General features: G+C 40.4%; 1 protein-coding gene and 1 long non-coding RNA gene across 4 annotated transcripts; one reads left to right on the forward strand and one right to left on the reverse strand.

The window, feature by feature from the left end:
* The first annotated feature begins 1,136 nt into the window (after positions 1-1,136).
* LOC133265830 (uncharacterized) lies at positions 1,137-20,053 on the forward strand. The gene is made up of 3 exons (XR_009742125.1): positions 1,137-1,345; positions 2,932-3,014; positions 18,472-20,053. It is a non-coding gene; the product is annotated as an uncharacterized LOC133265830 (long non-coding RNA).
* On the reverse strand, positions 8,304-27,022 carry SYNM (synemin). Of its 3 annotated transcripts, none has more exons than XM_061446688.1 (4): positions 26,165-27,022; positions 20,052-20,176; positions 13,438-13,511; positions 8,304-12,084 (listed from the first exon to the last, which is right to left on the reverse strand). In XM_061446688.1, exons 1-4 carry the CDS (start codon positions 26,951-26,953, stop codon positions 8,342-8,344), a joined length of 4,731 nt encoding a protein of 1,576 aa, XP_061302672.1. In that variant the 5' UTR covers positions 26,954-27,022; the 3' UTR covers positions 8,304-8,341. The 3 variants fall into 3 exon arrangements, with proteins under 3 accessions (XP_061302672.1, XP_061302673.1, XP_061302675.1); XM_061446689.1 differs by lacking the exon at positions 26,165-27,022 and adding an exon at positions 12,963-12,999; XM_061446691.1 differs by lacking the exons at positions 20,052-20,176; positions 26,165-27,022 and adding exons at positions 12,963-12,999; positions 14,409-14,519.

A 27,022-nucleotide genomic window follows, 5' to 3' on the forward strand; every position in this document is an offset into this window, starting at 1 on the left:
TTAGGCTTTATAACACCAGTTCAACTTATTGCTATTTAGTCTTAATTGAACCATGGTGTAAAATAAGATGTACAGTTAATTATTAAAGAAAAAAATGGGCTGTGTTACATTTCTTTTAAAGAATTAACACACTGTTTTCTATTTTTATTGTCTTTCTTAAAAAAAAAGCTAAGAAATTAGCTTGATTGTCCTCTCCTCTTTGGCAAGTTCAGTACTGAAAGTAACAACCACTCTTAGAAACATTTCCTATACAAAATGAAAGTAGCTTGTTGGATTTTATGAAAGTGCAATCTTTTACTTTATTTCAAAAGCATCTGCAGCGGTCTAAGAGGTATTATGGCTCACTTAAGAATACACAACACTACAGTAACGATTTTTTTTTCCACATTACATTGCCCAGAAGCTGCTCTTTTCCTTCTGCAGGAAATTCCTATTACTCTACCCAGAAGTGTGCTGTTACTGGTCTAATAGGAAGATGTTTATTAAACTTGACCAAATTCTAGAGAAAGATTTTTTTTCAATGAGAAAAAAAATGTGCAGACTGTTCCTTTTTAACAACTAATCTGATGCTGAGTAGCAAAATTTAATGAAAAGATGAAACTTGCAAAGCTGAATTCAAGCCAACAAAAGTTGGCCAATTCAGGATTCAAAAAGCAAAGCCGGTAGTCTGTTAGCATAGGCTGTTTTTGTGGACTGTTTTAACTGTCCGTTCTGCATTCTAAAGGCAGCTGCAGGGGTAGTTTCCAGCATAGCTGTCTGGAAACCATTTCAATAGAAGTTTTTCCAGATGCAGGCCTGAGTGTGCCAAACAGTCTGGCTCTTCAGTATAAAAAGCAAATTAGAAGTTGGGACTATAGTGCTTTTGCAGTAAGCAGCTTTAATCAATGCTCAGCTCAAAGACCCGGCCTGCACTGAAAAATTAGAATGGTTCCACAGGGCTTAATTTGGAGAGAGATACAAAAATGTGTCAAAGCCTTCTCCTCCCTCCCCCTCCCCCCCCCAGTTTTTCTGTTTTCCTCCCAGTAATATTAATTGTCTAATAGTCTATATAAAATTACAGGGATTTCTACAGAGGCCTCATAAAGTTGATTTAATACCCGTAATACATTTTAAAATACCCACTAATGCCGTATGTTATTTACCCTCAACACAAGGAAGGGATAGATTACCAGCCTTATCCTCTTCCTACTTTCTCTCAGCCCGTCTCCAAATCACCGCAGGATCCTTACGTGTACATTCTACCATGCACAGTCCTAATGATGAAAAACCATCTTTTTTTCAGCTGTAGTGCCAGTTATCAGATATGAATGTCCACCTCTGCATCTGCCTCTCAGAGTTCATGAAGGTACTTGCAAATCATTTGTTTTTAATATACTGAGTGTTGAAATTAAATCTTGATGTTTAGAGCTAGTGGGCTTGAAAGCATTCAGATTTCCTCCCACTACAGGAACAAGACCTACCTTTGTATGAAGCATCACTGGCATTTGAAAAGTGCATCTCTGAAAACTTGTACATTCGTGTCTAACTGCAAAAGTAAAGACTAAAACTTTAGAGTATTGCATTTAAAACCAACCATAAAACTAGTTAATAAAATTTCTTGTGGTATTTGCTGAAAATTTGGTTGAGGCAGGCTCTGCTTAAATAGCACCACATTATCTTTTTCTGTGGGTACAATAGCGTTCAGCAGGAAAGCATCAAGCAAGTGAGAATAAATATTACCCGTCTCATCAGCGATTTCTTTATAAAACCCTAATGCTAATTTCTAGAGCTCTGGTGCAAGAGCAGTTTCCTTGGCCTCAAAAAAATACACACACCTTTGGCCAAGCTCTCACCAAAACCTCTTGCTGAAAAGAACCTGGGCTGCGCTAGCAATGATAGCTAAGTAACAACCAGTGTTTATGTAAGTGTTCACCACTGTATAGTCAAAGCCATCTACAATAAATACACTTCCCAGTAATGTGATAGCAAATACATTATCTTATTCACATTTCTGCCTCAGTGCACAGCTCATTGCCAGAGGCAATGTCTCTATGAAAGCAGAGGGATTTAATGAAATTAACCATATTATTATTTAGTTTGACTGTCACAGGACTATTATTCAGAGTGATACTATTTTTTCAGTACATCTGTATATACTTGTGAAAAATAGATGTATCTGGGTTCTCCTTATCAGTTTACTCCAGTGAGAGTCTAAGAAATTTGTATCATTGAATTAAGCATTGTACTTCCTTTACTTACAACTCTCATTTGGCACCCACAATAAAAAAAAGGATTGATAGCAATTCAAGGAACTGCTGACATTCAGAGTGAGTTTTTAATTAGAACTCTTCTTGGCTTAGCATCTTTTTGCATCTTGTTAGAATCTAAGTTCCTTTGCACTTCTCAGAGATATTTAGGTACAAGAGTCACACAAACGCCTGATGGAAAAGACAGATGAGTCAAACTGTTGGAATGCTCCCAGGGCAGCAGTTCAGACTGCTAGCTCTTCAGACTTTTTCCTCTTCTAAATGTCAGATGTGTCACCAATTTAACAGCCATTGCCTGAAGAGATTTGATTATGTGCCACTGTCACCCCTCTTGATTAATCAAAGCACCAAGTGAAAAGTAAGAATATGTTCTCTTTCACTTTTATTTCTAACTCACAGGAGGAAAATCAGTAACTCCTTTGCTTAAGTAATAAAAGCAAATAGTGTCAGATGTGGTCAGAGTATCTCATGGTTTTTACAGGATGATGCAATAAATGAAAGAAACAAAAATTATGGAGAAAAATAACCAAGTTTCCAAGTACAAAGAGAATTTGCCTTTTTATAGAGTTGTATGAAATAACTGGCTATCTTGCAGGTATACACTTTCTACAACACTAAATTAGAATGGCAAAGAACATTGACCTGAAAATAAACCATAACCTGTATCTCCCTGCCTGTTTTTCAGGGCCACAAAAAAGCTCAGAAAACAAAGATCAACATAGACCAACACACTGAATCATCAACCCACCATGAGTCTTCTTTTGACAGGTAAACATATTTGTTTCACAAGCATATTCCTTATATTGTCTTTTCAGGATATTAGTCACTGTTGTTTAATTTCCTTAAGTAAAAAAGGAAAACTCAGTGAAATGCAGTACCAAAAGTAAAATAAAGTTAAAATCCAGGCAGCCATATCTGCTTGTGGACTACAAATCAATTTAAGTTCTTGTATACATCTAGATTTTAGTTTTCTAATCTATTCAAGGTAAACGTTTTACTGTAGAATGAATCACAGTAGAAATCTTAGCCTGTCAGAAGCATTTTCATTAAAATATATAGCTTTTCCTATGAGGTTTAAAAAACCCAAAGCAAATTCTAGCCAGTATGTTAGATTTCAGTGTCCCTTAACTTTCTTACTTGAAAAAGGGTCTGTAGGTGAACAAAATAGGCTTGATGCCAGCTGTAAATTTCTGCCACACCAACTTCACATCGCGATTTGGAAATTAAACCCAAAAGCAATACTAGTGGTTTGTAATAACCTAATAGATGGAGATAACATCTTTCAAAAACCAGAGGTTTTCCTAGCTTAAGAGAAGCTTATTCTTGTTTATTGGGCACATTTTTGCCTACTTTGCTCACATTTGGTTGCAGGGACACATCATGAAAAAAGATTTACCTTTGAAAAACCTGTAGTATGACTAAATACCCTTTTTCCCCCCATTTATTTTTAAGCACTCCTTTCTAGAATTTAACATTGAGAGTCCCCCATATTTTCATTAAAATGTTATCACAACTGACAAGTGTGTCAAACCCAGGAAAACTGAGGGAAAAAAATCTTCAACGGTATATTAAACACCAACCCACTGCAAGTCCCATTCCTTACTATTCAGAGACACGCTTCAAGTTTCAGAGAAATCAGATCTTCACCACAGATAGATTAAGCAGCAATACTACTCCACTTAGTAGATGAAGGCTGAAAACATATTTTTCTGACAGAGGCCAGTTTCAGTGGAAACTATTTCACTGATCATTTAACCATCCTCAGAATATGCTGTGATTTAGTAGCTTCAGATAGTGTTTTTCCCTATTCTGCGAGAAATGGAGAACTGTTTTTCCTTAGTGTATTAAAAATAGATGATCTCTTCAGAAAGTCTCACTCTTTCACACACACAAAAAAACTGATTATGACCCATTTCTTTGATCAAGAGAAAACTGTGTTAAAGTCTTCATATGACTGATTCTTCATTGCAGATAAACTATGTGATTAAAAGGAAAAATAAACTTCCCAATAGAGATAGGTACCATTTTTTAAAAATATATCCTTTTCCATTAAATGTCTAAACATGCATGAAAAGCTTTGCTAAAAAATGGTAAAAGTAAAGACTTACCTTGGTCAAATCTCAGGATCCAAGGATGACTGATGCTGGCAACTCCAGGAGTTCACCTTCTGGTTGTTTTATACTATGCCTCTCCCACTACCTGCTGTTGAACCACTACTTGTCCACCCATGTTGTATGTAGTTGCAATAATGATTAAGCTATATTTTGCCATCATTTCTATTATCAAAGTGAAAGAGGTAAGTCTTTGTCAGAATGAAAAATTGCATTCATTCTTTGAACCAAAATTAACTCATCAGTCTGAGAGCCCTTAGAGCAAGATACTTACAGACATGAAGTGCTTTCTCTTTGTCAATGCAGCCTTAAAAACATTAGACAGGAAGAAAGAGAAACGTCTGCACTGATTTTGATTGTTTAATACTCAAGAGTGAAAAAGTGTAAAATCACAAAGCTTATACCACCACAAAAATGCAGGTTCATTGCAAATGACCAAAACACAAGCTGCCTGCAAAGTTTCACACAGCTGACATCAACAAACCAGTTTCAACATTCTTACCGTCTTTTTAAACACCTGCTATTCACAAACATCAGTCAATCCAGAATTCTCTCTTTCACACATCTTTCTTTATATTCTATGCTAATATTTGCTTTCTAGACCAGTGGTTTACACATTTGGAAAACAGTGCCCCACTTCTGATCTATATTGGCATATAAATATATAGTTGATATTTATATTTTCAAATTACTAATTATATTTTTAAAGCATTTTGTTTAATCCAAACTGAGCAGTAAAGTTCTTATTTGTATTTAATGAAAGGCACAACTTACATGACAAAGCTTCAGAAGTGCATGCTGACCGAGGGTATATCAGCCACAGGTTATAATACTGATGCAGAAAGTCATTGTACAAGGTGAGTTAGTATATCAGACAAGTAAGTCATGTTTACTCTTACTAGTCATGCATGTGCCTACAGCCCTGCTTCTGCAAATGCAACCATCAGGCCTGAAGGATGCAACTGTCCACCTAACTACACTTTGTTGCCTGAAGGTAACATTATCCAAAAGCTATCATTATGTCAAAACATCTCAGGTTAATGGGCTGCTTACACAAACATTTTTAAAACTTAAGCCCTTTTTGCAAGGGATATCTTTGTCTTCACAGCCTGAAAGTATTCATGCAATGGAACTGTGCATATCTTTAAATGTCATGCTAATGCACATTTCCTGTACAATAACTTTCCAACAGTTAATAAAAACCTGATCTTAAATAGAACTAAAGTACACAGAACAATTTTTCCCCTCCAGACATTCAAAATATAACTTGGTATAACGTACTACCTCTGATACTGATGTGTAAAGGAATTTTTAGAGAGATGTTGTGGCCTCACTAGAAACAATACTGATTTATTTTGGGTTTTTTTCCCTCCTCCTTCAATTGTAAGTCCATCTACCTTCTGTGATTCACTTGTTCCTTACTGTTTATTCCTTCACCTGACATTGTAATTTTCTGAGCAGGTGAAAATAAACAGAAGAGGTTTGGTATAATTATTCCTATGGAGCATGTCAGTCAAAGATACCACAAGGTATCAATAACAAGGTTTGACCTTTTAAGTAGCTTCTTGATGGTTACAAAATACATTTTCTGCAGATATTCTTCTATCTGTTTTGAAGAGGAAGAATAAATTTCAGCTAAGAATAAAACTTCAAGAAAACTAATGCTGATTTTTAACTCTTGCTTATTACAGACCTTCCTTCACCCTTTACACAATTATTTAATACTTGAAGCACAGAATCTGATTGCTTCCAGTTAGGCATCTAGCTGGAAAATTCTGACTTATACACAATTATTAAAATAGATGTGACCATCTTTAAAATCATAGGGTCAGCTAAGGAAACAGAAGTATAGGATGATACTAGAAATATTACAATTAATAACACCCTATTTATAAATGGAAGCACATTTTTTTGAGCACATATGAATAATTTTGAATAAACAGTATCCATTCCACATTGAAAAGCATCACTGAGCTCAGCATACATGCCTGTAGTGCTTCTACACAACTCCGTTTCCTGTTCATTTTCCAGCTCTTAGTTACGTTTCCAATTTCAACAAATGATTTCATATGACATGATCGAAAAACATCCAATCCTGAGTACACTGGTACTCACACAAACAAAAGAAGGAAAACAGACAAAAGTTTGCAGCACAGACAAGCCTTAAGAGTTAATCTTTGGCACATTAATAGTTTTATACCGTTTCAAACTTAGTAACGAAGGCACACAATTAAACTGTCCCATGTCTGAAACAGCATATGTCAGTCAGCATGGAGCTTCTCTTCAGCTTTGCATTTACATTCATATTATAAAGCAGCAGTCAGTTTTGAAAAACCTAGCTTCTGTTAATAGTAAGGAATCTGAAAAGTGACTAGACATGGCAGAGTAAGATAGTATAACTGGATTCTAATACAGCACACACAAAACTATTCCTACGTAACCACAGGAAAAAAACCCTAATCTGAGTCAGCAACCACCGGCCTGGCACGCCACAGCCATCCGGATACAGGTGTGCTTCTGCTCTGCAGAGAAGGTGTGAGAGGGTGAGCAAGTGAATGTGCGTGTGTGTGTGCACGTAAAAATAGCAGCTTCTCATTTGTGGATCCTGTTTCTCCTCTGTGTCCAGTATGGTATCTTCTTACCCCAGTAACAAAAATATTTTGGCTGCTATTTTTTGCTTCTGCTAGCACTGCACAGTGTAGTACAGTTAGTGGTGTTGGTTTCTGATCTGGACTTTGAAGTCACTGAATTATAAAGTTAAACTATGTCCTTCATTTAACCAATGTGCAATCCACATGAAATTAGCTTATTTTCAAATTATTTAAGTAGAAACTTTGCCCTGAAGCAAATGTTGTCACCAGAAAAAAAAGAAAAAAAAAAAGAAGAAAAAAAGGGAAACTCCAATCTCAGGTTGGATTTGCATGGCTAGCAATTGAAAAGGGCATCTTCTCATTTGTAAACAAAGAAAGGACTGTGTGGGAAGGCCTCCACACACCATGATCCTAAGTGTCATCAATGCCATTTTTACAAGTTTTCAGGTTCTTTTTACAAGAACAGAACACGTATCAGCTAATTTCACTGTGTGAAGAAATTAGGCATTATGTAATGCTTGACTTCATGCTTACCTTTAGCAATACCTAGTATCAAGGTAACCCATGTACTGTAAAATAAGTTGATGTTATTCATGTCATAGCCACTGAAGTTACTTCAGTGGATATACTATCCAGCCTATTTTTATCATTTCTTTCCTTTTAATGATACTAAAATGTACTACTTTCTAACCATAAAAATCACTATTTCTCACAAGGAATACTGTGAGGAATCCTTGCTTCAATGTTCTGTCTTTTTCACTGCATTCTTTTTACACAAATATATTTTTGTCAGTTCTTGCTATGCTGAGTTTGATCCTACAGAATCCTATTTAGTTTTTATAGCTGTAATAATGCTTACATTAGGTAATCTTAAAATGCTTTCATTAGGTATTGCATGTAAATAGACAGAAACAGAACTGAAAGTCAGCTACCTACCAGCTCGTTAGTCTTACTTTCTGTTATAGCTGTGGTTAGTAGCTTGAGATTTAAATAGAATTGCTGAATATTTTAGTAACCAAGTACAATACAGTATTTGGGTTTTTTTAAGTTTAAAAAACCTATTCAAGTACACACTTATTAGTTGACATCCTATAAAAACAAACACAAAATATAATCCTTTGAATTCCCTAGTAGCAAATTCCTGTTTCTATGGGTGGAAACATCTGAAATTATTGAACACGGATCTCTGAGGAAAACATACTAATAACATGATTTTTCCCCAAAATAAAAAGTGTGCTGAATAGGTAGAGGCTTAGATTCAATATTTCAGTCCACTGTCAATTATCTGAATAGTTTGAGTGTCTCCCCATCCCTTTCTTTCTCTTTTTAGAAGAAAACGGATAATAAAAAATGTATAAACAAGTTACCAACTAGATTTCATTAAAGAGTCCTTTCAGAACCACTGTCCATCATTATCATCATCTTCCTCCTCATGGTCCAGATAGAGAAGAGCGACTTTCTTTTCATCAGAAATAACTGACCTTTGGTCTACCATTCTTTGCAATTGCACAGTTTTATCAAACTCATTCTTTTCATTCTCTGCCATCTGTGACTGACTAACAGAAGGATCTTGGTTATTGGATACGAGCATTGTTCCTTGCTGTTCTCCACTTTTTATGATAGATATTCCACCCATATTGGAAACATCCATTTGAAAAGTGTAAGATGCTTCCTTGGATCCTACTTTAATATGCTTTACAGACCTACTGCTCTCAGATGACTCTTCTGTTTGTGAAAGGTCTCCCGCTGTTTCAGAAGTAGGTCTTGAGAAGATTATTTCCTCAGTGTGACTTTCTACAGGAGTTATTTTAACATGCCTGTAAGATCTACTGGTATCTGAGCTTCCTTCATTCTCTGAAATATGTCCTTCTTGGTAAATGAGCTGTGGAGGTTCAGAAAGGGAGCCTTGATAGATGATTCGTTCAGTGGTTTTAACTCCCACTTGACCTACTCTATAATGCTTTACTGAGCCTCCTGAAAGAGTCTGGTCTTCCAGTTCACTGATTTCTGTGTGCTCAGAGACGGGCCCATGGTAGATGATTTTTTCAGCTGTCATAAACTCTTGGGGACCCAACTGAATATGTCTGACTGAACTTTCTGTCTGTGAGAAGCCTCTAGTGTCACTGACCTCCACTTTACCAGAGATTGGTCCTTCAAAGATAACTTGCTCAGTTTGACTCTCTTTTGGACCTAATCTGAAGTGCATTATTGATTTGCTGGAGTCCACAGACCCTTCTGTCTGAGAAATGTTACCTGAGCTGTTGAGCTCCAGAGAGTCTGAAACAGGTCCTTCAAAAGATACTTCTTCAGTTACTTGCCTTGATCCTACTGTGACATGTCTTGTGGACCTGTTGAAGTCTCTTGAAAACTGGGAAAGATTTCCAGAATCAATCTCTTCTGCAGCTGTAGAAATAGGGCCTGTATAAATTATTTCTTCTGTAGTAGAAATAGGGCCTGAATAAATGACTTCTTCTGTGGTTTGGATTTCTTTAGGACCCAGCTTAAAATGTCTCACAGATCGGCTGAACTCTGACGATCCTTCTCTCTGAACAACATCTTCTGAAGCACTGATCTCCACTGTTTCAGCACCAGACCCTTCATGCACGATCTGCTCGAATCTCTGAACTTCTGCTGGACCAATCCTAATATGCCTTATGGTGCTGGTCTCATCAGATTGTGGTGAGTGAGAGACTTCTCCAAAAACTGAAGCTTCAAAAACTGAACCGTCATAAATAACTTTTTCAGTGGTATGATACCCTGTGCTACCAGTTCTCCTCACTGTGGAGGAGTTGTAGATTTCTTGATCAGCCAAAGAAGTGCATTTGTCACCATCTACTTCTATATTGCTTACACCATCAACAACTCTCTCCGAACTCTCTTTTCTCAGGGAATGCAGTGTTGCCTTCTCCTTCTCACTTGCAATTACTTCATCAAGCTGAGCTGCATCGAATTCATCAGTATTAAGGGTCTGTGATAGATTGACTTCAGCAACAATAGTCACCACACCAGCATCCTCCTTTTGATCAACTTTTTTGATATCTACCTCTAAGCTACTGGAGTCAGCTTGACTTTGTTTTGTTAATGCAGATAGCTCCTCTTTCACACTGTCTGGGAGACTGCCCTCTAACTGCTCCAAAGCTTCCTTCAACTGCAATTTAGGGTCCTTTGTTTCCTTTGATAAAAGCCCTTTTATTGAAGTCTGAAATTCATGGGGAATTTTAATTTCTTTTTCAATAACCATGGATTCTACATGGGAAGTTTCAGCTTCAGGATGCTCTTTTAAAATATGGGCACTTGCTTCCTCCCCTACCACCTGATATGTTTCTTCTGGAGAGCTTACACCATCTCTCTTACTTTGCGTGCCTTGTAAAAATTCATCTTGCCAAGAATACTTAATAGTTGATTCTTCTTCTATATGTATTTGCCCATATACTGAGTCATCGTCTTTTTCATTAATAATGGGATGATCATCAGGAACAGACACAAAATATTTTTGTTCAGTAGGTGAGTCATCTTCCTCAGTTACTTCTTCCACATGAGTGAAACTCTCATGGCGTGGTTTCTTCTTTTTAACATCTTCATATGTGAACGTTACGCTTTGCTCCTCCTCACCGTAACGCCTATCTCTCTCAGGGAATGTATCTTCCACTTCCTCTACTTCAAAAGGTGTGGAAAAATCAGCCCTTTCATCAGTGGCATAATCTAGTGGCTCCTCTACAATCTCAACGTTAACAGACACATTCTTCCTGTCCTCGTTGCCTTTCAGGCCATGATGTACTATATCTTCTATCTCCTCTTTGGAAGGAGTTCCCTCAACACCCTCTCGAACCACTTTCCTAACATCCTGGTATGATAGACCTCCCGCATCAGCTTCACCAGAAATATCTATGTTTTCTTGAATTTGAGATTGCACTGTGATCTCAGTCTTGATTTTTCCATCATCTGGTTCTTCTTTCTTATTAAAATAGGTCACTTTTGTGTCTGTAGATACTTGTGAGCTAGAAGAATGTGTAAAACTTCTAAGAATGTCAGCAACAATATTCTCTGCTATATTTTCAGTTGACAGAGATCCCGTTTTATGACTTCTGTCACTCATTTGCTCTTCATCTTTCAAACTGGATTCTGCTTCTGAAATCCTCACTCGGTGAATTTCAGCAGGCTTAGTTACATGCTCATCTGTTTCTCTTCCTATGGAAGTTTTAACACCTTTTAACCTTATATCTTTATTACTGGGAGATTCTTTGTCAGGAGCTGGTTTTTCAATCGTGATAGGTATCTCAATGACTCCTTTGCTTCTCGATTCCGAAGCTGCATTTATATCCTTTTTGATTGATTCGCTTTTCAAAGTTCTTGCATTAGAAATATCACTCCCCGTTAACTTCTGGTTAATGACTTCCTCACGGATATATGTTTTCTCCTCCATTTTCCTTCCAAAATCAACACTTCTTTCTTCTTTAAAGGATTTCTCATCTGTTTTCCTTTCCTCCTCCTTTGTTTGTTTCTCTGGCTTATCTTTTTCTTTCAGCAGAGATTTATCTTCAGTTGGTTTGCTGCTTCCTCTGTTTTCTTTTCGTGTGGTCCAAGTTTCAGTTATGGTTTCTTCATACTTAGATGGTTTATAATTGGTATCCAGCTCATACATTGGGAATCTAGTGAAGCTTGGTTTTGTTCTTATATTTTCAGTAGTCCCGGGCTTTGTGTCAGGCTTGTGGTCCTTGTCTGATCTTTCAGCATGTGCTGATTTTGAAAAAGATACTGTGGATGAAGTTGTAACTTCCGTTTTCTTTCTGTCAGGAATTGTCTTATGCTGCATTTCAGTGGTTTTCCAGCTACTGTAAGCTGGAGTAAATGTTCTTAATTCTTTGTGGTCTGTTAAAATCCTTTCATCCTCTCTAACAGTTGTTGAAGGGCGATATACTGAACCAAGTACATCTCTTCCAAAACCTCTTCCACTAGCTGTAGTCTGCGATCCAGCCTGTGTTGACCGAGCTGAATAACGTGCAGAACTGCTGGTATTTGTCACTGGCATCCTGCGTCTTGTATCAGTGATCCTGAGAGCTGGTGAAGCTTTATTTCTGTTATTTTCTTGATAAGTAGAGTAAATATCAGTGTAGTTATATGAAGTGTTTATAATATCTGAAAAAAAGAGCATAAGTAACCAAACATTAAAATAATGGCTTGTATCTGAAATAATACAGAACAGAGGGCATGAACTGAGAAATTTTATGCTACATTTTTGAAAGAAAACATGCATTTAAATATCTATTGCACTGTGATCTCAGTCTTTATTTTCCCATCATTTGGTTTTTCTTTCTTATTAAAAGAGGTCACATTCATGTCTGTAGATATAATAAATCATAAATAAATTATGCTAATATCCTAGGCTTGTTTTTTTGTTTCATTAGTCAAAGTGGCCTGAAGTTCCTATTGAGAATTAACAGCATATCTGCCACCATGTACTAGAAAATGAAAACGCAACTACAACCCTTGATAGCCACGAGATACAATGAATTACACCAATCTATACAATTCAGTAACATGCACTGGGAATCACTGATGGACTCCAAGACCAACCAGTACCACACAACTCAAATCTCCAAATCCTAAGAAGCCAGCCACATCTCCTCTGATTTTTAGTAGTGTGTCCTACACTGGTACCACCAAAAGTGCCTGAGCTCTGTTTGCAGATCAAAACTGCCAGGGACAGTGCTAACAATTTAACAGCATGAGCAATTCTATGTGAGCATTTCAGCCTAGGCCCTAGTCTGTTTAATTCACTACTACAGGCACAGCCTTCACATCTCTTATGGGACTACTATCTATGATAGCCCAGTGATTTTAACACCACACATTGATAAACTCAGGAGTATTATGGAGACTAATTCTGTTACTAATAACAGTGGCCACAGCAGTAAGATCGAAGGTCCATCTGATCTAGTATCCTGTGTACAGTGACCAGAAGTAGATACATAGGGAAGTGTGTAAGGACAGGGCAAGTAGATAGCGATACTTCCCTGGTATACTCTCACAGCCTCCAGAGATTTGCAGCTCCTAAGACAGAAATGGTATCTTTATGTTTAGTAAGTCTTGGATTTTTCTTTCATTACTCTGCTAAAATTTCTCTTTAAACCCACCTACACTTTTTAACCCTCATGTGCCTCGTGATGACGAACTCTGTGGTTTTAACTACATGTTTTGTTAGATACCTCTTGCTTTATACTTCAAAGCACTCTTAAGAACTATGGGTATCAAAAACCTCTTGCACTATTAGAGCTATTAAACACCACTCCCTACTTTCCTCCTCCACTTGAGTCACAGTTTTATGAATTCTCATTACAGAATAGCACTACGCCGATTTAAAATATTAAAACTCAAAACCAATATTCATTTTGCAATGCAATCATAAAAAGTATTCTTCAGGAATACTCTAACACAATAGTTAGCAGTTATATTTAATTCAACATCCATTTTATAACATTCAATGTTTACCTTGAGGCAATTTTCCTCCATACTGCTCTCTCCATGTAATAATCCACTGGTTGCTCTCCCCTTCTAACAAAGCTCTGCAAAACGCAAAAAAGCATTCCATTAAAATGTTGGGAAGAATAATCACATTTAACATTTCAAAGTCTTAGAAACTGAAACAATTATGCAGTTGGGTCAGATCCTGAGTGTTTTTTCACACCCCATGTTTTGCTGCTGAGAATGAGAAATCCTCAGCATCTTCCAGACTTGCAGTTTGCAGAGTCCAGTTCATGAGACACTGCAATGATCTGGCAGCAGCAGCCACAATACAGTTTTAGATCAAATCTTCCACATAAGCCAACAAACTGCTTCCTGATATGGAAAGATCTGCTGATTTCCACTATGGAATCATACAGGCTAACAAATTTTTCCAGAATGATGATCATATAAAAGAGTTAGGAGAAAACTGACAGATATTCAGTAAAGCTTTCTCAGAGAAACACATGGAGATGGTTTATAAAGAGAAGACAAAATTGAAAAGAATATTTGCAAGTAAATAGTCAGCAATATTCCTGCTGGTAATACAGTACCAAAGGTGTCTGTGCAGGGTCATATATGAGGGGACTGTTACATCCAGGACTTGTACGTTTATCCTTTTCAAATGAAAACCGAAGGAAAGTATTACTTCTATTGTCAAACGCTGGCTAGTGCAAGAGCAAACAATTTACAGTATTAAAGTAACTATTCTTAGTTCCTGTTCAATCAGAAATTCAAAACCTGTTTTACAACAAAGGACTAGGAAAATCCCTTGTGACTCTGCTTGGTTTTCCCTGTTTCTCAGCCTTCCATTCATCCTTTTTGCAATGACTCCATAATAACTTCTGTAGTCCAGTTCCACATGACTACTGTGGTCAAGGCTTCCTCTTGTTGACCAACCAAGACATGGTAGCTCAGCAGCAATTGCTCAGAAATGGACAGGACGCCAGTTTGCTTACCTTTACCTTGTAGAAATTATATTGCTACAAACAAACAGCAGAAGCAGGCAACAACTGTTAATAATGCTCTTCATCATTTTGTCTACTACTGTTCTTGGTGTATTGACATACAGAATGGAAACTCTTTGAGTTGCTTTTTCTATGCTGGTAATACACATTAGCTGTCCTTGGAGACATGGTACCCAGCTGATAGCAAGAGAACACTGGCTATCCTTTCTTTAGGCCAAAATCTCTTCCTGATATAGCATGGATGTACAAGGAGCATACTTCCTCAAGACCCATCTAACAGCAGCCACAAGCTTATCCTATTCCTGAATAAGGTTACTGCACTACATGTTGTCCTTTCTGCAGTGGTGGAAAGGACTCCATATGTGCATTTCCCACAGAAATTAGCACAACTGTGGGGCAAAATACTTCCAGGAGCAATTGCTTTGCACTAAGAATATTCCAATAGGCACACAGCATACTTCTGTCCTCCTGGGACGGAAAAAGAATAAGCGCATTCCCTAAAATTACTCAACTGCTCTAAAAAAAAACTAAACAAAATTGCTGGCTTCTTCCATGTACCAAATACAAAAAGCAAGTATTAGGGTGATCTTATTCAGTCCTACAAGCTTAGCGATGGTTCTCCATAAGACTGAGACCCAGAATTCCTGATAATTTCTCTGGAAGTCTTTCTGTGCTTTCCTTCCCTCCTGCTGTCCATATGCTTTTGCAGGGCCTCAAGCTACATTATTCCCCCCAAGAAGGGTGCTCAACTGCAGCATTCTGGTGCAACAGCCTAGAAATTCTATGGCAGACTCTTTCAATACACAACGGAACACTATAATCAGTACAGAAACTTTGGTGTTTTCGTATTCACTTCAACTAGTGAGGTACTCATTTCATCATTTCCAGTCTTGGAAATGCCAGATGTTCTGCACTGATAACATACAGCTGCAGCATTAAAGTTGTCATGAGTAAAGCTGGAAGATTATGATAGCCAAGGCTTCTGACTCCTGGGGTGGGGGGGAGGAGTTGAGAGCAATTTAGGATTGTGGTATAAAACACATTTGCTGGGCATTTCTGTCAAAATTAACAAAGTAGGCACTTCAAATGTCAGCTGTAGGCTTCACACTTCACGTGGCTGATCACTTTGTACACTTAATGCCTCTTGGGTTTTGACTGCCTCTAGATTCAGTAGGATAATGCTACATCAGCAAAATATTAGTAAGGTTCTTTGCAATCATGGATTTGCCTGAATTCAGAAGAAAAGCCAGATTAGAATTACCTAACATATTTACAGATCACTTTCCCCCTTAAAACAGGCTCAAATGGACACCTTCACTTCTATTTTGTTTGTCAAAAAACCCAAAGTAAAAGCAATTTATCTTCCTCCATATTAAGAGAGGCTTTATAGGAATTAGATAACTTCACCACATACAGACAATGTTTCCCAGACCAAACATCTGATCTGATGAAGCTACTGAGTGCCAAACTAACAGCTCCAACAGAGATCCTCTGAAGAAGCTGGTGGTGACGCTGCAAAACATATCAAGATGCTGGTAAAGAAAGGGTTAACCATGACGAAGGAAACCAGGAATGTGGGTAGTTTGACTAAGGATTTCTGGCTGCTGTTAAAACAACAGTTGTTCAGTTGCTGCAGCAACGTATGAAGTCACTAAAAATAAGCTCCAAGAGGTAACTGTATATGGCAAAGGGCAACAGCAAACAGAAAAGCTGGATCTGAAATATTACTACTGAAAATACAATGTACTTGAAAATGAAAGGCAAAGCTTCATGAAACATCTATAAAACCAAACAGTAAATCCCTGTAAATATGCATGCCCTCAGGCTTATCAGATAAGCAAGAAAATGTTAAACTGACTTTGGCTTAATAAACTGTAATGTACTGAGCACTGGCCTGGAAGCCAGTAAACTCTGGTTATCTTCCTCAGCTTGACCATAGCTTCAGTTCACACAAGTAATTTTGCTTCTCTGTTCATTTACATCCTTTCCTAATACTACTCATTTAAACTATAACCTCTTTGTGATGAGGAGTGCTTTTAAACTTGAACTGCCTGAAGAACAGGGTGTTACTTTCAACTCCATTAACCCTTCAGAATTCACAGTAGTGACAAAAAACATTCCTCCGAGCAGCACTTCTAAAAAATAACCAGATCAGCTACTTCCTGGAAATTGGATCCCAAATGACATAAACCAAGTGTTAACACAATGTGTGTAAGTGTTGCCAGTTCCAGCTACACCTTTAGCTCATCTTATCATTAACGTCACTTATCTAAAGTTAGCAGTGACGTGCTTGCCAGGCTGAAGCCCTCAGTGTGCTGGATGACAACAGAAATAACCAGTCCATGAAAGCAGGTGGATGAAATAAACTGGTATGGGTGGGGAAGAAGTTACAAGGATGCAGTGCAAATGTTATCATGGTCATTAGACAACAGCAGTGACTTTGTTTCAACTGCAGAAACCCACAATCTCAGACAGACTGTTAGCCAGCAGGTTATAAAAATGCATCCTCTCTATCGTGGGGATTTGGTAAGGAGGTACCAAAAAACAGCCCTCCAGGAAGTGGAATTTTTGGAGGCCAAGTCCATTCCACATCTTTTTTCCATCTCAAGATGGGAGGACAAGGACTGTATGAAGAACAGCAAGTAACTGCCTGCATGTTAAATTCCCTGGGTGTGGAAAACTCAGAATGGTCTCAAAATAAAACAAATCCAGGAATGGGACATATTGAATTGTGCAAGTTGTAAACCAACTGAAGGAGGATCGCAGGGTGTTCCTGGCAAGTGTATTGAGAGATCCTGACAATGACCAGGCAAAAAGACAAAACAAACAAAAAGCTTTGTAGCCTTCCCGGCCTCAAAATGCAGGGTGGTAACCTAGAACAGAACACTGGCATGGCTCTAGGAGTTCAAAGTAAAATCTTTCACCCTTCAACAATACCATATTTTAGAGGGTGCAGAAAAACTACTTAACGTATGGCAGAAGCTCTGGGCAGCCTCTGCTGTTTGAAGAGAAGAAGCTTCTGATAGCTGATGAGAAAGGCTTGTTAGTAATTACGATCCTAGGCAGATTTTTCTATGTGCTTTTAGAATTAAGAGTCTTGCACAGTGATTCATTCACCACTTCCCTCTGGAAATAAAACTTCAGAATAGCCTACGTAGTTGCAGTTTTGCTGGGTTCCAAGAACACAGAACAAAACTGCAAGACATAAATATTTACTTCAACACTGGTGAAAAAGGATTGGGAATGAAGATTCCCAGGAGATACGACTTCATAAAGCCACTTAAGACATATATATCATATGACATATATATCATATATATCAGAGAGCCTCAGGTCCCAGAGCAGGAAGGGTGAGCAGGTTCAGAGAGGAAGTACATGTGGTCTTTGAGGAAGGGTGTTCCTTGCAACAATGATCCCTCTTGCCAGTCCAGGAGCAGTGTTGACTAATAGAAAGAACTGGCTTTAAAACCAAATCTGTAGTTGTAAAACAAAGAGAAAATACAGGGTGGGAGGTACAAAGAGAGCCCCAAGAAGTAGACCAGATACCACACCCTTAACCTATAATGCCAGGACAAAAAATGGTGCCAAGGCCCTCATGGAAACCCCTCAGTGAAAAGTTCAGGATGTTGAACTAAGTGTGAATAGGTGCCTTTTGTTTTCAATATGCATAAGCAAGGGGGTATGCCGGCATCCTTCATGAAAACAACCTGGATCTGGTATCACATGCCCTGGTTATCACAGATAAAAAGACCTGTGAGAGGAACAGGATGTGAAAAAGTACATAGATGAGCAGTCTGGAATTCTCTTGCTAGACAGCTTACTAACTGGATCCATACTGGCTCCCTCCACAACAGTGCTGATGAAGGTATACAGTAGGGAAGGCATTATTTTCTTAAGGGAGAATGAGAAGATATGGCAAAACTCCATAAGCGTAAAAACACAAACCAATCCCTTTTTAGCTTCTGGTATTTCAAAAATCACTTTGTTTGCAGGCATTAGATAGCATGTTCTCTGATCTTAGCAAGACTCATTTCTCTGTTTTCATCTTTTTCAGTAGATAGGTGCTCATTTGTCCACTGAAGTCTGCCTTGCCAACCCAATCAGTGATACAAGTGGCATTCACTACAATCAGCTGAAGAAACCCTACAGGTTAAGGAGCTTCTTAACTAGACAACAAACATATGCTGGAGCTGATGCCGAACTGTTCATTCTCCTTTCATTAAGGAGGGTAGGGAATCCTTAGACACACCAATAGTGCTCAGATAATTGGTGATACGACCTCTGGAAAAGTTCTGGAATTTAATGGGCTTACAAGGTTTTACAGAGCAGAAGCACTGATGATGGTTCACTTATTAACTAAGAGAGTGTCCAAACAACTAAATAACTGGGCATTATCATGCCTACTTCTGGATGAATACTAATCATCAGAACAATCCTGATAATGCTGTCATTGTGAAAGTGCTAATCCCATTTTGCAGATGAATAAACTAAGGGAGAAAGTTTAAGTGACAACAGTAAGTCAACATCAGAGCTAGGATTAAAAGAATGGTATATTTTAGAAAAGTTAACAGAATTAACACACACCAGTAAGGACCACAACTGGCTACCATTTCCTCAGTTTCTCTTCTACTAGTAATGCTCCAGATACTATTGGCTTTCCAAGGATCACAGGGATCCCACTCCACCAACAAACATCCAGGTATTGTTGCTCACCAACTGACTGCAAATTACTTGTCCCACATACTGCTTGTGATTTCATGTCATCCAGAAGCCAGCCTTGGTCTGTACCTCATTGAACACAATACTCAAGGCATCTTGAACAGACCATTGCTTCTCTTTGATGGACTACAGACATCCTTTTCTCACCGACTTGTTATCAAGCTACTCAGAATCTACTCTTTCAAGCTTCTCATTTTCAATTATACAACTACAATTAAATTAGGTGAACGCTAATCAACATATTCAAACAATTACACATGCCATGTAAGTTGACAGCTGGCAACTATGCTACCTCATGTTTTATTGATTGCAATGTAGGGATACTGGCTCCTCAGCTTGTAATCAAATATTGCCTCAACAATTCACATCACATGATATCAACTTGATCAGAACTAAGAAGGTTTCTTACATATCACTGCATTTGTTAAGCTGTATGTTTTGTCTCCTCTAACATGTTGTTCTGGGGACAGAGGAATAGAAGGAAATACTAACAGAGATAGTTTTGCTTGAATGATCAAATTACAGTCACCTCTGCCCACTGGCAATTCTTAGTGTTACTAATTAATAATGTTATTTTACTATTCTTACAGTTTTCCCAGAGATCTCAGACATCTTCACACATACTAGCAGCCTTCTGAAGGGGTGTTATCTTCCTTTCACAGACATCATAGTCAAGCACAGAATAGTATAGTGACCTGTGTCACAGAACAAGCCAACAGCAAACTAAAAACCCATATTAGGGGCCCATTCGCTCTGTTTAACAAACCACAAGACATGCAAGGAGTCTTGATCTCGGACTCTAAGAGCAGCTATACTCTAAATGCTGGAAAGAGAGTGACTGGGGCTCCTGAAACCTATAAAGAACAATTTAAATCATCTTCTGATTAGATGATTTAGTGAGACGGCAATTCTTACCTGTAGGTTTCAATTTCAAGGATGAGGCCTGTTTTCACCTGCAGTAGTTCTTGATAGTCCTTCAGGTAATCTGTGATTGATGCGGTGAGGAACTGCTTTTCTTCTTCAAGAGCATCGATTATCCTCTAAACAGAAATATTGATTTTTAGTCTTGAGCTAGCATAGAAATCTGTACACTTGAATGCCTAATAACAAACCTTTTATTTAAAAAGGTAATCTGAGAGAACAAGAAATCACTATGTTGCATCACTTCAAAACCCGGAACTAATCAGGTAGGACCTCCCCGTGTACAATCTGACATACATGGCTACTGAAGCAGAGTTTCATGCTAAGATTTCATTTTATGCCTTACTAAGCTAGTTACATATTTCAGTAAAACCTATTCAGATGCCCTGTACAAAAATTATCAAGTATACACGCAAGGAGAATACATTTATTTCTATATGTGATTGTTAATGTGACTCGTTTTGTCATTTTAAGAGTATAGATGTTTATATTTGATATCAGGAATTCCAGCAATTGCTTTACCACGGGAACCTGGCCTATTTCTCTCTCTTGGTATTGTCAGTTCTATAGACATGTAGGTCAAAATCTGGTTTTGGATTCTACCATCTGCAGAATTTCATAGTGCCTAGAAGGTGAAGGAGGAACCTCCAGTGCTTCCTTTGAGCCAAGTTCTCCACAGTATTTGGACACCTGCTTTGTAGCCCATCCAGCTTTGTCCTAACTGCTACTCTGAAGATGTACAAGGGATTGCTCATCTTCACCTTGATAACTAAACTTCATACCTTCACAGGTGTGTGTAGCTATGGGAGGAGCATAGTTTACATGACACCCACAAATTACTTGTAGCAGTAGCACTTATGAGATAGTAGGTAACGCCTGCCCCCCTTCCCTTAACCAGTTTTGGAAATGGATAAAGGAACTGATGAGCAGAAATACTCTGAAATACTAAATACTGAATAACTGTACACAACAGAAACAGCCATGAAGACTTAATGCAACACAACGTTAAGATTTGATTTAGACCAAGACAACTGACTCTCATGCTCTTGAAAAAAGCACCACAGAAAGCAAGTGCTTTAATCACTGTTGTTACCTCCAGGGGCAAATTGCCACCCTGCAGAAAATAAGCCCTCCCCTGATAACCAGGAGAAACTTGTTCAGTACAGACTTGGAACTAAAAGTATTGGTATTAGCTGTTCACTGTCATTCTTAACAGTTTCCTCACTGTGGATAGAATTTATTAACCCAGATCAATCCTCAGTCAGCAGGTTGATGCTAACTGAAACACTGTGAGCAGTACTTTGTTCTGGAGGCTGTATCTTCCAATACATGTGGATATCTCTCTCTTTATAACTCATATTAATCCATTTCTTCATTTGCATTTATAGCTGTTGTTAAATTATAGTGATTATACTGATGTTTTCTGTGACACAACAAACCTTTCTCACATTCCTCTGTGTACCTAAAACTCCCTTTTTTATGGCAGAAGAAATCATATCCACATCTGATAAAGCACTATCAGCCACCCAGCAGCCTCATCCAGACTGCAGTGGAGGTAACATCCTGTACAGCCACGCACAGCAGCAAGCAAACCACTGACCTTTAGCGGCTCTAAAGCAACAATCCTGTTCAAGAACTGACACAATGGAAAATCCCAAGATGAGAAGGAAAGAAAAGTGCCAGGCCCTTCTTTTAAAAGGGAAAGGCTCTCAAGCAAGAATGGACAGGGTGTTGAGAAACCCAGCGGAGTAAGCAAAAGGAACAACTGACAAGGAAGACTGGATCCCTATGGGCCCAACCCCTAAAGGTGTTAAGAGTCCCTTACCCCCAAGTTCTGTAGTCCAGGTTTGAAAAGCCACCTAGATTATACCCACTGGATTTGGAGAGCACTTGGAACCCAAAAGTTAGAGTTAATGATTACCATAAGGGGCTAGAGAACCCAGCCAGCTGTATAATAGTTCCAAAGGAATTCATTCCAACAGGAGCAGACATTGTATAGACTAGATGGCAGGCAGCCAGTCATCCAGCCCTCCAGCCACTGATGCTTAAACGCAATGTGAGAGACAATTGGTCTCAAGTCTTGTTTCTAAGCATGCCAAAAAGTACATAAACCACTTCAACAAAGTTTGGGAGACTGCAAAGTAACAAACTTCATTTTGCCAAAGGTAACCTGTGTTGCAATTGCATTAGCTTCACACAGGGCTTTCTTGGAAAGATGCTTCTTAACCACATTAATCCCATGCCCTCCCAGATCCCAGCAATGCCCTACTAGAGCTAAGTAACTGAATAGAAGTGATCTTCTCACCATTCAAATATTCCTTTCCAGGCAGCAGTGGGAAATTTTAGAAGGGCAGTAGGAGGAAAAGGATTTACTTGGGTTGTCCAAGCTGCACCTACTAAGGGAATAATGAGAGTATTCCAGGCTCCAGCCCTTTCCATCTGGTACTATTTACTGATCCCATAGCTCACTCAGTGGCTCAGCAGGGAGGAACTGACACTACACTTAGCTGGCTAGAAACTGGTGTACAAAAAAATGCACAGGACATACTGATATTTACATGCTCATTTGACAAGATCCTTTCTTCTCTGGGGCTCACAACACTGCCACAGGAGCTGATCCTAAACCCACCGTATTAGTGATAATACATGCCTCGTTTCAAAGCAGCAGGATGAGCCATGACCTTTTTACATCCAAAAACTACAGGGCTTTCTCAGATCACAGAGTTTCTCCGTAAGTATTGTCACAGCTAAAATTATGGAAGCAGGAGACCTACTGAGTTCATCCCTTTAGCATCCATGGCAGTGAAAATTTTCCAAGCAATGTATGATTTACAGCTTGCCTCCTTCAGCTAAATTATAACTCCAAATACATATTTCTATTTAACATTGCTGAAAGCTTTAGTGAGGATAAGGGCAGTGCAGGAGGCAAAGATGGACATATAAGGCAACTGGATGATATATGGAAAATATGAATAAATCTAATTGCCACTGCAGCTGCAATGCACAACAATCACTTGACTTAAATCTGTACATACCTATCATTTCTATGTGACACCTTACAATAAATAAGCATAAAGTAGATGCTCTTTAAAGAGTAGTTTAAAATCCATGCTGAGCATACTGTAGCTAATAAAAGAAATAATGAGGGAGGGAAAAAAGCTTTCATCACAAGAACAAAACCTCTAACAGCTGCCTCTACATAACCTGTAAGTTTTCTTCCTGGATGTGAGCAAAAGGCATTTTATTTCTCATGTACAGTAGACTGGCCACTGGAAAAGGCTTTTCTCATCAGAAACCATGAATATGAAACTGCTTGGAAGCTATAAACCTTATGATAGGACTTGCACCAGAATGCAAATACTATCTAGATACATAGTCAAAGATCAGACAACTCACATGTTTTCAGGCTGACTATCAAAGCACTTCTTTCTTTGTATTACTAAGATTTGAAGTCATTGTTCCTGTAAAATCCAAAGCAGGCCAGATGCTCATGGGAGTAAAATAGAAGTTTGTTGTGTTGGTATCAAAATATCAATCTATTTTTGAGATGCAGGACAGTTCAAGGGCACACATTGATTTCAATTACCTGACTGCTGCAATGGGGATGTTCTGTCTCCACTTGCTCTCCTGAATAAAAGTCTTGAAAGATACAACCAGATACAGAGACACCACACTGGTATAAAAACACCTTGCTGAGGTGAGAGTTTGGTATCTGCACGCAGCCATTCTAACTGACTTTGAAAAGAAAACTTGCAGCATGGAGTAACGAGTTATATATAATAGGAGCTATATAAAGTGCTCCTCTTAAAATAACACCGTATTTAAAGGTTTTCAGTTTGAGCCATGATGATTGAAAGTCAGTGACATTTTCATTATAAATCCCTAAAACTGAATAGAGGCAGCAAGGAGAACAGAATTCGGGAATCCAAGTAACATTAAATATTAGTAGGCTTATGTGTATTTATGTAAACTTAGACACCTTAGAGAACAGGAAAAAAATGAAAAGGTGTCTTTTATTCTTTACATTTTCACCTGGCTTTGACTGATGGATTGATTTAATTAACAAGTAGTTTATATATAACATCTTCTAAAGGTTGGAAACATTTACATACAGAATTGAAAGAACTGTCCTGTCAAAAATGAGGAAAAAAAAAGGTAGTTAAAGTCTTTCTGATTACTTCTTACACACCTACCCTGCCTCAGCTCACAGCATCTGCAAACAATCTGGCAACATACAAACCCCAGACACACAGAGCAACAGGTCCCAGTCCTTTCCCAGCTGCTGGACACAATGCCAGCATTAGCACACAGGCTCCCACAAACACCCGGCTCCAGCAGAGTGTTACTAAAAGGTCTAACAACAAAAGAAGTGTTGCCCTCAGGAAATCGATCCATGGCCTGGATGACCTAACACGTGCTCTCCACTCTGAGGATGATGAGCTGGTATTTTGCTGTGCCAGCAGTTGCTGATCAGTTCACCCAACATTATCCTGACAGCAAGCTAATTCTCAGTTACAGGTGCTAAAACCCTCTGTTGAACAGCTCCAGTCATCCACCTTGAGCAGATACCTGTCACCTACATCCTTTAAAGCTTTATTTCAAGGAATTCCCACTCTGCTCACTGCCTGTAGCACAGCAACGAGTCTCCTGCCTTTAAACAACTACATATTTTCTCTTCCTGCCTTTAAACCAGAAGTTTTCTTAACCATGCTGGGCCCAAAAGCTTTTCTCCAGGCTCAGGAGCAGTGTAAAGCAGGAAGAAAACTTGGATCACTCCTCTGAGGGCAGGCAGGTCAACCTCACGTCTCAGAAGAGACACTTTGTGTCCCATCACATAAGGAGTTGGTTCTCCTGCTCCCAGGACTGCTCTGTCCCCCCACATGCTCACGCCAACCCCAGCAGGAGCACTCGCACACAAGCTCTTGGGTGCTGGCGGAAGGCAGGTTGGGAAGGGAGCACCTTTGACCAGGAAGGTACCTTCAGGGTCACCATCTCCCTTTCTATCCCCACCCCTCGCACACAGCTCTTCCCAAATGGAGCAGAGGGTCTCAAAGGGACCAGAGAAGGGCTCAGCTGTGACAAGCTCTTCCAGCCTGAGGCACTCCAGGAGGCAAAGTGGAAGCCCTGTCCCACCACAGAATGAGTGGGAGCCCTCAGAGAGGTTGAGGAACTTCCCACAGGAGGGATGGGAGCTAATTTAGGGGATCAGAGTAGGGATGGGGGCTAATTTAGGGGATGGGAGCTAATTTAGGGGATGGGAGTAGGGATGGGAGCTAATTTAGGGGATGGGAGTAGGGATGGGAGCTAATTTAGGGGATCGGAGTAGGGATGGGAGCTAATTTAGGGGATCGGAGTAGGGATGGGAGCTAATTTAGGGGATCGGAGTAGGGATGGGAGCTAATTTAGGGGATCGGAGTAGGGATGGGAGCTAATTTAGGGGATCGGAGTAGGGATGGGAGCTAATTTAGGGGATCGGAGTAGGGATGGGAGCTAATTTAGGGGATCGGAGTAGGGATGGGAGCTAATTTAGGGGATCGGAGTAGGGATGGGAGCTAATTTAGGGGATCGGAGTAGGGATGGGAGCTAATTTAGGGGATCGGAGTAGGGATGGGAGCTAATTTAGGGGATCGGAGTAGGGATGGGAGCTAATTTAGGGGATCGGAGTAGGGATGGGAGCTAATTTAGGGGATCGGAGTAGGGATGGGAGCTAATTTAGGGGATCGGAGTAGGGATGGGAGCTAATTTAGGGGATCGGAGTAGGGATGGGAGCTAATTTAGGGGATCGGAGTAGGGATGGGAGCTAATTTAGGGGATTGGAGTAGGGATGGGAGCTAATTTAGGGGATTGGAGTAGGGATGGGAGCTAATTTAGGGGATCGGAGTAGGGATGGGAGCTAGTCTACACGATCGGAGTGCCAGGGTCGTGGGAAATCCGGTTCATGTCTCACGAGGGACCGGAACCGGGGGGAAAACGCGAGTGGGAGGGGGGAAGAAGTTTCAGAAGAGCGCCAAGGGAAGCAGCGGGGGGCGGGCATGGCTGGAGAGGCCTGGGACAGGCCCGGGACCGGGGAGACACCGGTCAGGGACCGACCCGAGGCGACCACGCACCTGATACTCCTCCACCTCGGCGCCGTGGCGGTCCTGCAAGGCGAGCAGCTCCTGCTCCAGCCGCTCCCGGAGCCCGCACAGCTCCCGGCCCTGGCGGTGCAGGTCCTCCAGGTGCTGCCGGCACTGCCGGCTCTCCTCCCGCAGCAGCTCCAGGTTCTCCCGGCTCCGCTGCGCCTCCTGCTCCTGCAGCACCTGGAGCTGCTCCTGGTAGCGCAGCAGGGTCTCCCGGCAGCTCTGGCTGAGCAGCATCTCGTAGGTCTCCTCCAGCTCCTCCAGGCTCAGCCCGGACAAGGGCGGCGGCAGCGCGGCCAGGTCCATCCGCAACTCCCGTATCTCCACCGCCTCCCGCCGCTGCCGCTCCGCCAGGTGCCCGTGCTCGGCCTGCAGCTGCAGCAGCAGCTCCTCCAGAGCTATGCACTCTCCCCGCAGCCGCTCCAACAGCCGCTGCTGCCCGACCAGCTCGGGCTCCAGGCGCCGCCGCATCGCCAGCACCTCCGAGCCCAGCAGCTGCAGCTGCTCCAGCTCCCGCCGCAGCCCGTCCCGCTCCAGCTCCGCTTCCAGCTTCGCCCTGCTCAGCTCCTCCAGCTGCATCCGCAGCCAGGCCAGCTCCTGCTCGGGCACCCGCAGCCCCACCAGCTCCTGCTCCCGCAGCTCCGCCAGCTCCCGCGCCAGAAAGCGGTTCTCCTCCTCCAACTCCCGCACGCGGGACACGAAGACCCGCAGCCGGGAGTTGAGCTCCTGCAGCTCCCTCTTCTCGTCCCATCCCGCTTCCCACCGCCGCCGCCACATCTTGCCCGGGACGCGGGGTCGGGCCCGCGGCACCCCCTCAACCGCTGCCACCGCCACGCAGCTCCCGCT

This window comes from Pezoporus flaviventris, unplaced genomic scaffold, assembly GCF_033815535.1.
Source record: "Pezoporus flaviventris isolate CSIRO_AGI_PZ_B2104156 unplaced genomic scaffold, CSIRO_AGI_Pfla_v1 ptg000006l, whole genome shotgun sequence".
NCBI classification, from domain to species: Eukaryota; Metazoa; Chordata; class Aves; order Psittaciformes; family Psittacidae; genus Pezoporus; species Pezoporus flaviventris.

What these genes read in the sequence shown, in the direction of transcription:
- SYNM (XM_061446688.1), bottom strand. Translation starts at nt 26,953, where the DNA reads ATGTGGCGGCGGCGGTGGGAAGCGGGATGGGACGAGAAGAGGGAGCTG. An exon ending in CCGAGGTGGAGGAGTATCAG is followed by an intron (nt 20,177 to 26,164) that starts GTGCGTGGTCGC and finishes ATTTCTGTTTAG; the next exon opens with AGGATAATCGATGCTCTTGA. An exon ending in TGGAGGAAAATTGCCTCAAG is followed by an intron (nt 12,085 to 13,437) that starts GTAAACATTGAA and finishes TCTTTTTTTCAG; the next exon opens with ATATTATAAACACTTCATAT.